The sequence below is a fragment of the Berghia stephanieae genome, chromosome 9 (genome assembly GCF_034508935.2).
Source record: "Berghia stephanieae isolate SIO BIC M18660-M18661 chromosome 9, UCSD_Bste_1.3, whole genome shotgun sequence".
In the NCBI taxonomy this organism is placed as follows: domain Eukaryota; kingdom Metazoa; phylum Mollusca; class Gastropoda; order Nudibranchia; family Aeolidiidae; genus Berghia; species Berghia stephanieae.
In genome coordinates, this window is record NC_088368.1 from 33,065,231 (window position 1) to 33,077,147 (window position 11,917).

At 35.1% G+C, this 11,917-nt stretch overlaps 1 protein-coding gene across 1 annotated transcript in view; it reads left to right on the forward strand.

The window, feature by feature from the left end:
* The window catches only part of LOC144980079 (endoplasmic reticulum transmembrane helix translocase-like), a 47,276-nt gene that overhangs the window by 13,636 nt on the left and 21,723 nt on the right, over nucleotides 1–11,917 (forward strand). Inside the window, exons 10-13 of the mRNA XM_078927566.1 lie at nucleotides 932–1,069; nucleotides 9,422–9,542; nucleotides 10,749–10,912; nucleotides 11,571–11,746. Coding sequence (XP_078783692.1) covers nucleotides 932–1,069; nucleotides 9,422–9,542; nucleotides 10,749–10,912; nucleotides 11,571–11,746 — 599 coding nt within the window. The remainder of the gene's footprint in view (nucleotides 1–931; nucleotides 1,070–9,421; nucleotides 9,543–10,748; nucleotides 10,913–11,570; nucleotides 11,747–11,917) is intronic.

Below are 11,917 nucleotides of genomic sequence, written 5' to 3' on the forward strand. Positions count from 1 at the left end.
TTTAATATTACAGAGAAAGAGTTCAAATGCGTCAAATATAAAAATAAAGTAACATTCGAAATCGCAAATGTAGAATGGTTGAAAGGAAAAAAAAGTATTTCTGAATCAAGTACTGGTTAATTGTTTTGATTTTTATATCTTTTATTGCAGTTTTAATAAAGACCACTAATGAGGAGGATTATAAATTAGTAATGGCCCCTACATCTTTTCTGTCCACCGTGTGCATCCAGGCTATGGCGTGGGCACCATGTGATCTTATTGAGCAAATTATGAGAGTATTGAGTGTTACCTCAGTGTTGTTGTTCCAATCCTCAACCAGCATTCACTCTGAAACTTTAATGTGTTAATGGGTTATAAATGGGACGATTGTGTAGACTAGAGAGAGAACCTGTCTGATTTGCAGGATTAACAATATTTAGTGTTTCTGAGATTTTAATTTTAGTAACTATACAACATAGTTTTTGTTTTTGGTTGATGAAGTGTGCAAAATGTTTTTAAAATTGTTATCAAACTTGGGCTGTTTGCTTAGTTGTTACCTATTTTACCAATGTTTTACTACTTCTGCCTTGTGGAAATGATGTTGGTAAAAAATTTTAATTTAACTCTCTCCTTGTCAACCATTTTCAGAACTTTCCTTCGAATCTTCACACCCAAAGTACATTCTAAACATGATATTAATATTGTTCAGCAAAATGAGCTCTAAAATGCAGTGTCAAGTTTTCAGAGCCATAACAAAAACATTTCTTTACATTTTTGATGTACAAAAGAAATTAGAATGAGATAATTGTTGGTTCCATCTTAACGAATATGGTGATTTTACTTTGAAGGTAAGAAAAATAGAAAATAATTATTTTTCTTTTTTGGAAAATTTATGTTTTGTGCTTTTTGCATTTTACCAATGATTTATTTTTTTGATTATGTTCTGTTTCAGGCACAGAGGACCCAGCCCGTAATCGCTATAAACTCTTCCTTGAATGTACTCTCATCTTGACATCTGTGGTGCCACCGGAACTTCCAATAGAATTGTCCTTGGCAGTCAATACATCCCTCTTGGCTCTCACCAAACTCTGTAAGTGACGATTTTGTTAGTGTCTTTTTTCATCTTTATTTTCAAAAATGTTGTTTTATTATTCTAGGTTTCAAAAGTTTTGTGCACTTGCTTGGTGGGCAACAAACTCAATCACGCAGATTCTATTATGACACATCAAAATATGTATTAGCTTTTGAATATGTGGTGCTGAGATTACGACTACCAAACTTAAAAAGAACAAATGTCTTATTAACATTTCAGAGAATAACAACAATTGCAACCCCTAATTGTTTTACAATGGTAGTGGCAAGAATTATTTTTTTTAATGTAGTAGTTTTGTTGATTTAAAATTGATTGTGTGTATTGTAATCTATATAAGCATGCAGTAGATTCAGAAACTTGTGATAAACTAATGATGAATCATATTTTAAAATGTTGTTCTCATATTGGTTATGCTTATGACTTAAGTAACAGTATAAATGAAATGAGGCCAAGGACTATTCCAGGATCTTTAGGTGAAAATAAAACTGGGTGTGGCTGATACCGTGGCCTTCGTTATACTAGAGGCCCAAGACTGGATACAGTGACGTCACTCTCTAAATCATAACAAGTGAGAGAGAGGAGACAGCGAGCCGAGCGGGCGGCTGTGTGTGTTACCAGTGAAGCGAGGCAGGAAAAACATAGATTTTCCAGATTGGAACTTTTGTGGCCAACTTTTAGGAAACCCAGATTTAAAAAATTCGATATGCATTATTTAACGACTTTCCTTAGAAAATAGATGTTTATTAATTATTGATTTCGTTGATTAGCATTTATTTTTCATTCAAACTCATTTTGCCGATGCAAATGATCCTATATCAACCCGACTTCCATTTTTCTTGGACTTCGACGATAACGATTGCGAAGATTTATAATAAGATCATTTACTTTTGTCATTGAAATTTATAGCAAACCACTTTTTTACACTTCATTTTCACATTATTATATTATGCTTACTTTTAACAGTTTATAAATAACACGACAAAAAAATTACCTCCCCCCCCCCCCCCCAACCATGCTAGCTATATTTGGCATGGTTAAGAAGAAATAATTGGCATGAATTATTTTTTTCCACTCGCATACAACACACACCAATTCATTACTATTTCGCTGTACTACACACTGGATCTCAAGTCCTAGCAAAAAATACAAGTCGATTTATTTCTCATAAAAAAAGAATTGTACAAGAATAATAAGGGGGCTAAATGCTCTTTTAAAATCTTTATTTCATTCAAAATTTTAATTGTAATATGGGCAATAGTAGGCTAATACTAATATAAAAAATAAAATAAACAAAACATTACCTTGCTCCGTCAATGATAATTATTGGGCACGAAACGCAAGAAGTTCAATCTGCAGACACTATATATAAACTATAGATTGACTATAAAAATATAGTGTTTCGCTGTTCAACAGCTCATCAGTGCAGCTTGGAACTCAAAAAAAATCAGTTGGATACCTACAGGTTCCACAGAGTTCAATCTGCAGACACTATATATCTATTATAATTTCTGTAAATGTATACATAATGTTGATATGTACATACTGGTCAATTGTTAATCCTAAAAAGAATATGCAACAGTGATGACAATAAACAAAGAGATGTGATTTTATGGTAATAAGAAGGAAAAGGAATGAGAAAACATAGAGTTGGACTTGACATGGAGACACATGTGGCATGGAACTGGCGATTGATATATAAAATGGGCAGCCCTTACATCCCCCACATACGTCGTGAGCTCTGCAGGAATCTAAACCCGATGGTTGTCTGAAACATGTGCCTCCAGTCTTATCCAATAATGAGAAGGAAAAGAAGATGACCTATGCTCTTTTCGTAAGAGTTTGAAGCTTCCTTTTGTTCTTTGATGTTGTTGCCTTATCTGTGAACATCTTGGAGTAATTGTTGAGGAAAATGTTGACAGCTGGTTTGCAGAATCTGTGAACAATGTCGAGCAGATCTGTGTTACAAATATCACAATTTTTCCCCAATAATTCTAAATCAGAAAGCCTTTGCAGAGTGAGTTTCATTAAAAGAAATCTCTGATTGGTGTTTGAAAGCAGACGCTGTTCATGATCATGATTGCCAATCAAGAACTGAAAAATTTTAAAAATGTGTGTCATGATTTCAACAGCATAATCAGTTGGCCACGTCAAACCGCCTCGGTCGAGAACAGAAATGTAAGCTAATGATTCTGCTGTTGATTCCACTTGAAGGACCCGTTCTTGTCGAAACTCACTCTTGCAGCCATCACAAGTCACATTAAGCAATGCTTTTCGAGCACAGTATCCAGAGACAAAGACAAGAGCTTTCAATTGCTCTGAAACAAGTTCAATATCATCACAATCATAAAGTAAAGGAGTAAAATATTGGATGTCATCATGACAAGAGGAATCATTTAATCTTATTTCTTCCAATGGTTCAGTGATATCTTTTAATTTCAAAGAACCACTTGAAGCAGAAATAAACTTAAGAACGCTAAGAAGCTTCAACTTTTTCTCGCCCTCAAGAAGTTGTTGAACGGAGACATGATAATTACCTCCGCTCAACTGTCTGTACTGGCTGAAACGAAACTCCAGATCATCAGTCTGAAACTTTCCCAACAAGACATATTTATATTTCTTATGAGATAAGAGATAAGGAACAAATTCAAGAAAAGTAGAAATAGTGTGAACAAGAGCATCCATGGTTTCTCTCGACAATACTCCTTCTCGTGGTTTCATCCCTAACCTGCTCCAGTCCTTGAACCAAGTCAAAGCATCTTGAAGAAATGAGAAATTGGAATCAGAGATGGAATTAATTGGCTTGCATCTCTCATCCCTCAATCTCCTGCCTTTCAGCGGATGCTTGACATTTAGAACATTCCATAGCTGTACAATGAACAATATAAATGATACTGTCCCACTGACATTGACATTCCATTTGGATCCAAAGTGCTCCAAGGCAGCAGCATTCCGTCTGTCAAAAATTCTCAACATCAGTGGAACACTCTGTTTCTCAGTAGGCGATGGATTCAAACATTTTCGATTCAAAGATGGAGCAAGTTTCACGACTGATGACTTCTCTTCCTCGTATACTTTTGTAATGTGACACATGGATGCTCTCATAACTGAAGATGAAGGATTTTCATTGTTGGTCAGTACAGGTGGTAAAATAAAAGTCTTCTCCAAGTCTTTTTGAGACGTCCAGTTATTTCTAATACATTTGAAAAGGTGGACAGTATCAAAAAGAAAAAAAAGTTTCTCTGAAGGAATGACAGGATTTGGAATAGATGGACAAAGACTTCCCCCAGACATTATAGCAAAGGCATTGCGGTTAATTCTGTTGTTGTCAGAAATAACACACAAAACATGAAAACCAACATCATGAAGAACTTGCAATGTTTTAAGAAGCAAACATTGCAAATAACGAGCATCAATATTTTTTACAGGTAAAATGGCAACAACATCTTTCTGTTTACAAAGAACTGAGGAAATCATGAAGACCTGGGCAGTGCTTGCCTCAGAAACCTGACAATTATATGCAGAGCCCTCAAGTTTCCCCCCTTTATACGACAACTGGTGAGAAATATGAATTTCGTCCATCATGAGAACGACATCACGCTCATGCTCTTGCATTTTAAGACATCGCTGTCTTAAATATGCTTCATGATCTTTAGAATTGGGAAAACCAGTCTTCATTTCAAAGACAGAGGAAAGTTTTCTAAGATAGGACTGATGAGGCAAGTAAGAAAGGAATTCCTTAGAAGAGAATAGGCACGAGGAGCAGATGCAAACAACTGGAATGCCCAGATAAGGGTAGAGCAACTGTAACGTTTTACAGACAAGTTAACTAACTTAAGCTGCTCAACCAAAAACCTAACTTTTGGCATGAACAAAGACTTGGACTCATCATCTTCATCATTGTCAATACTGTTGCATAGACTATCAATAGCTGAAACATAAAGTTGCAGCTGGTCCTCCAAGTTACTTCTATCAAATCCATTCCCATGACAAAAATGGGAAAGGACAGTGTCAAATTGAGACCAGCATGTAAGAGTTGGGGGAGAAGTTTCCCAAAATCCATGCAATGGCGCTATCAGGAACCCTTTCTGAAAAACAAAGAAAAAATAATGGTCAAGTCATCACACTAACATATATTATAATTTCCATGCTTCAATGAAAAATAAGTTTGTATCTTTTTTATTGTCTTCTTTCATCATTTAAACAAGATCCTTATAAAATGGTTGATAGTGAGATAATAATATATCTTTTAATTGTATATAATAACATCACAGCATTAAGATAGACTTTAATAAAAATTATACTTACTATATTTATTACTACTTCTACTACCATTAGTGTTACTACTACCACTACTACTAATAATATTTCAAACTACTACTCTACCAAGAATATTATTACTGCAATTACTATTATACGACTACAACCACTACTAAAAACTACTGTTAGTGGTAGACTACCATTGCCATTATTGGTGTCACTACTACTGATATTGCCATTGCTACTAGTACTACTATATGGCGTTCCTACTACTACTGCTACTATTACCACCACCACTGCTACTACTACTTCTAACACCAGCACTACTCTTATATACTAGAAGTTCTATCTAGCACTATTACTATTACTATTTTAGAAATCATTATTCTAATTCTAAACATGTCAATTTTCAAGGTAAATACTTACGATTATCAGAAAATATTTCCACATGCATGTCAGAGAAAACTTTGATTGAAGACAGCAACTTTGGAGCACTGTCAACAGTATCAATAATCCTGTAAAGGGTGCAGTGGTCAGGCATTGGTGGATCATCAGGTGAAGACGATGAGGCAAGAAAAAACGATAAATCCATAATTTCGCATCAACTCTGGTATTGAAAATGCCACAGAATTCTGTATAATTCTTAATCCGATCATTTTCAACCCATCGTTTAAAAGACTCATCGTCTCTCTTTAAAACTGCATCTCGCCTTTCGTCGGGGGCTTTCCGTTTCAGGGATATTTTCGTAGATAAATAGGAGGGACAGTTGGGAAAGATGGAAGGATAGGCATCTTTTGTCAATTTTGGTATGCTTCTCTCTACACTGAGAATGGAACCGTCAGGTCTTGTGACAGAATCTACTCTGACAATAAATCTGTCACAAAAATGACGCTCACATACCACAGCTGTAGAAGAAGGTTGGAAATCTTGTCTTGGTATCTTCCTCAACCAAAGGTTTTTCCTATCCAAATCCGAGGGAAATTCAAGGCAGACACTTTCTCAGAAGGATAATAATTTCCTTTACAATTTGGCACACAGCACTTACGAGGCATGATGAAAATGCAAAACAATGGATGGTATTTATCAAAATATGAATGACTATTTAACAAATTATCTATAGAAAACAAGAGGGTACAATAATCCGATAAGAATGAATTGAAAATGAATGACAACACAGTCAACCATTAACCGGTTTTCAAAACGAAAGCGGATGGACCGGGAGTGTGACGTCACATCGCCAGTCGAGACGATGTCTCAGGCCATAAGAGTTCACGAAGGCCACGCTGATACACGGCGACTAAAACTCGAACTTTTAGTTTGAGCCAGCGCTCCACCGGTGGGAGGGTAATTAATCAAGTTGTGACAGGTCGATGACTCATCATGCTACCGGCATCGGCATTTTCGCTACCTGTATTTTTTTCTCTCTGATTCTGCATTTTATTGATATTTTCAAATAATCGTTGCTCAATAATCCGTTGACGTAACTTTTTCTTATTCATATATTCTTGTTCTTCATAATGTAAAGAATATTGTCATACCATTTGTATGGCTATGAACCGAATGGTTTTACAACGCCACTCTCCATGAGTTGTACTATAATTCAATGCAAGATCATAACTATAATTGGTAAGAAACATGTGAATAAATAGTATAAGTCACCGTACAGGCAAATAATTTTGGGATAATCAGAAGCAGAAGAGAATGAGGAAAAAGTGTCTGTAAGTTTTATGGCCTGTTCAGACCTGGCAGTCCTGTGAGAGGTCTTGATATTGTGGTAACTCCTTATCAAATCCACCAGTATCCTGTCCACAAATTAGCCAGTCACAGTGATGACTGGAAGGTACGTGTTAGTGTGTGTCTTATAAAACTGATATCCAATCATTCCTTATGAATAAGATTCACTTGATGACATATTTCATTAATTAATAATATAAATTCTATGGTCTGTCACGTTCCCGATCACATTGTCAGTAATAAATTTACTAAGAAATATTTCTATCACTCTCTCTTCTATTTTCACACATCACAACTAACAAAGTTTCATGTCTAATCACAATGCATGCAACACCATTATGAAAACAAATAAACAAGTTTAATAATAGTTTCTCATCTATTTTCAACACCAACCAGAAAGGAGAGATATCATTCTAATATTTAGGATTATTATTAGGGGCCTTTATGAAGTACTGACGTCTGGTTCAACTTGAAGCAATGATGTTTCCATTGTGAAAGACAATTTTGCTTTTTCACTTCGAAGTCCTCCTGCTCTTTTTTCAATCTTCCCTATGCTAGAATGGAGCAGTTGACCACCTTGCTCGCCATGGAATCCTAAACCTATCTTATATCGCTTCAACCAGTAAATGCAGTGCATTTCCAATATATGTAATTTGGGGGTAATTGAGTGAGGGAATGCTTCTCTGTAATTCTGCAAATACCTTGCGACGGCTTCCTCTGCTCTTTTAATTTCTTCTGATGACATGGGATTTGAATGGGATACTAATTTATGTACATCTCTGTAGCTCTCATTTAAAGTATTATATTTGATCTCAAGTTGAATTATTTTCGTGATTAGGGTGTCTCTTTGGGTGTTTGTACTAACTGCATGTATAGCTGTCTTTGTAAGGTGTCTGTAGATTACTTTCTTTATGTATTTGTGGCAGTGATTGGCAATGAAGTGGCCACCGTGAAATGCTTGTCTGACAATTTAATTCTGATCTAAAACATTTTGTATTGCTTTTCTAACTGGTCCGATGATACTTTATTTACATTCTTTCATGTCATGCAATTTTTTCTTTATCTTTTTAAATTGCTTCTCCCACCTCCTCTTTTCAAACATCTTTTGCCACAAAGTCTACATAGATTATTTAGTTTTGTTATATGAGTTTCAAGAGAATGTTCCATCCTTGTCTGAAGTACAAAAAAAATTATTTCAGTACCACAAATAAAATTAATATAAAAAAATAAAATCACTCAACCAAAAATAATAATGTTATTTCACACAACGGATTGCCCAGATTTTAAATAATCATAACTTTTTTATTTCGTGTGAATTAAGCGTACTTCTTGGACATACTAATTGCAAATTTATTGAATTATTTTAGGGTGTAAGAAAATATGACCCTCATGGTGACAAAACATGTTTTAAAAATATTTTAATCAATGATATACGGTGGACAGAACAATTTCACTCACTAATTTGAAATATTCTTATCTGCTTTGTAATCCAATTGGCACTTCACAAAAATATATATAATTACGACAGAAATTTAAAATATTAAAAAAAATAAGAAGAAATTGTCTGTGACACATAGGTTTCCAGTATTAAATGATGTAAGGAGTGCATTTCTTATGAATTTTTTGACAATATCACCCTTGTTTTCGGACCTCGCTTACCTCCCCTTGTTTCAACTGACAAAGGTGCAGGTAATTAATCACTTGTGACAGGTGAAGTTCCCTGTTATCAGTGATTTGCCTGTGATCAGGGGAGTGGAATGGGCGACAGGGGAAGATGCACAGTGGGTGGCATGGGGGATACAGCAAGATCAAAGCAAAAACTAAAGAGTCAAAAATTAAGTTAGTTTTATTCCCAGTGGATAGCGTGGTGGGAATTGAAAGTGTGAGGATATTTTATTCAGACTGATTATGACTTAACTCTCTCCTTACCGATCATTTTCAGTATTCTCCCAAAATGGCAGGATTAGCCAGCAGAAAATTGGACTTTTTAAACTCAAACAATCTCTCTACAAAACAACTTTATGTTCTTATTAATTACACAAAGATCATTGTGGTGTACAGAATAAATCTGAATAAGAAAAAATGTATATTGTGTCATAACAAATGTGACGATTTTGCTGTAGGTGGTAAGGAGAGGGTTAAGTTATAGTACAAGGACTATTCCAGGATCTTTAGGTTCCAGTATAACTGAGTGTAGCTGATAGCGTGGTGGCAATTGAAAGTGTGAGGATATCTTATTTAGACTTGCCACTCATGCAGACCACTTGCACCCATGAATTCAGATTTCTTTTTACCCCAGATTCAGATTATTTCAAATAATTTTTATTATTTATTCTTTATTTTCTCTATTCTTTACAGATGTTTACTGCACAGAACCTTTCCGTATTCCATTTGCTGGCAAGATTGACATCTGTTGTTTTGACAAGACAGGAACGTTAACAAGTGACAATCTTGTAGTTGAGGGAGTTACAGGCCTAAGGTAAAGAGGGAATTTCTTGCTATTTTAGATTACAACTGTAACAGATCCCATAAATGTTATCATTTTGTTGTTGTAGTATGCCCATTGGGAGATCAGTGTCTCCAGAGAATGTGTCATTTGCATATATGTGTTAGTGTATGACATAATCAGTCGGAAGGTGAACATTTTGGATTTGCATTTTTTCCCCCATTTTCTGAAAGAATATGCTCCCCAGAGTATTTTAATCTTTATTTGAAGTAAATCGGGTGATTTTTCATGAAGTTATGGTCAGATGTATGGGGAAGGTATCCAGCAACTTTTTTCAAATTTTATACTTTTTCAACTTGACTAGCTGTAAAGATATTTGGAAGTGAAATTAAGCTTTGATATTTCCCCGAAGATGTACAAAAAGGGTTGATTTAATCATTTATGACAAGAACTCATTTTTGATAAAAATTGACCTTCTTACTAAACTTGGCAATATCTCAGTTCGAACCTTTTCACCATCCAACTGATTATGTCATTCTCTGTAACATATTCTTTAGTTATCAAGCAGAGAATGTTCCAAGAGTAATGCTTTGATACCATTACATATTTATTCACGTGTAAGATGCAAAAATTCATATATTTTGCAATGATATTATTTTTAATTGGTGCTGAATTTTAAAATGTTCTTTTTTTTGTTACAATACGAGACAGAAAAAGTGTGAAGCGAATACTTATATCAATGATGATGATAATACCCTATATTTTTCATTACAAGGCAAAATACAGTACTATTTAGCCACAATGTCCTGACAAATTGAAGATAACAATAATATAATAGAACAGAAGTTTTAATTTAATGTACAATACCCTGTGCCAAGCATCAATCTTTTTACAAAAGCAGAGCCTATTGCCAGGACATGAAGAAGGTGACTTGAGTCATTAAACTGATTGTATGTATAAGTGGTCATGATGAATACCACATTCCAGTCTTGTTTCAAATATACAGAGCTTGGATAAAGATAATAATATCAAATTCATAAATTAGGGAGAAGGCACCTGTGTAAAGATTTGAACAAGTGTGTATGATTTTTTGGGCTGGTATTTTTCTTTCTTGCTTTGTTTGGAATCTTTCATACATACTTGTTCAGATCTTTATCTTACAAATCTTTTAATGATAAAAATGGATTTTATGATAAAGGACAGAAAGCAGTAGTGACATTTTTATTTTGACCCTCACAGTAATGACAATGGACATGAGGTTATCATCCCAGCCAATGAAGCACCAGCTGAGACAATGCAAGTGTTAGCAACGTGCCATTCTCTGGTGCAGATGGATGATGATTTGGTGGGAGATCCACTTGAGAAAGCAACGCTAAAGGCAGTTGAATGGATTCTAACCAAAGGTATGACTGGATTGGACTTTTCTATGAAGGATAATTGGGCGGGGTTCCTGACCTCCCGTAGTGGGCAGGGAGGTACATACTGTGTCTTCTATCCCCTTATATCTGTTTTCCAACATGCTTTCTGTCTTTGTCTTGGAGTGAGATTACTTGGTTTTGTCATGGCCCTGGTTAAGATATTTGGAGAAGATGGTGAAAGTAAAACTTTAAAAAAGGGCACTTTCCTAAACTTTACAAAGGGTCCTTTGACTTACTTGACATGAGCCTTTCGCATCTCTGTCATCGGACTGGGATGGATGCCTCAACTGCCTCCATCAGGTCGTGCTTTAGGTCTAATCAACATCGTCAATCTGAAGCAATTGTGTGCAGTGCCTGAAGATCCTCAATGGTGTTAAGATTCACTTACTGATCTTCCATTATCCTTAGATCTTGTTTGAACTGGATGAGTAAGGTTGTTATTGACCTTTACATAACTTTAATTATTTTGAAAATGGTGATAATCTAATGTTTTGACAACGGTTCTAAATTAAATCTTTATGAAGGGACAATACTTAAACTTTATTCTAATTTAAAACTTAAAGAAGAGTGCTTATTAAAATTCTAATTTTTCTTTTTTTCTCTCTTTTGCTCTTCTGCCTTGATTACCACTACTGTAATGCAGGTGAGACACTGGTTCCACAAAAGAAGAGGGGCCAGGGCCTGAAGATTTATCACCGGTTCCACTTCCAAAGTGCCTTGAAAAGAATGTCGGTTATCACAGGATACGTGCCACTGGGGAGCACAGAGATTCATTATAGTGCCTCTGTTAAAGGTGCTCCTGAGACTTTAAAATCAATGGTAAGGTGTATATTTGTTGTTAAAAGGTTTGAATTGAAATCTGAAAAGATGTGTATGATTCAGTTCCAGATGAAGAATAGATAAATAAATAGATAAACTTTATTCATCCATATAGACATTGAATAAATACATTTTATTCATCCAGATGGGAATTGGGTCTAGAAAGAAAAA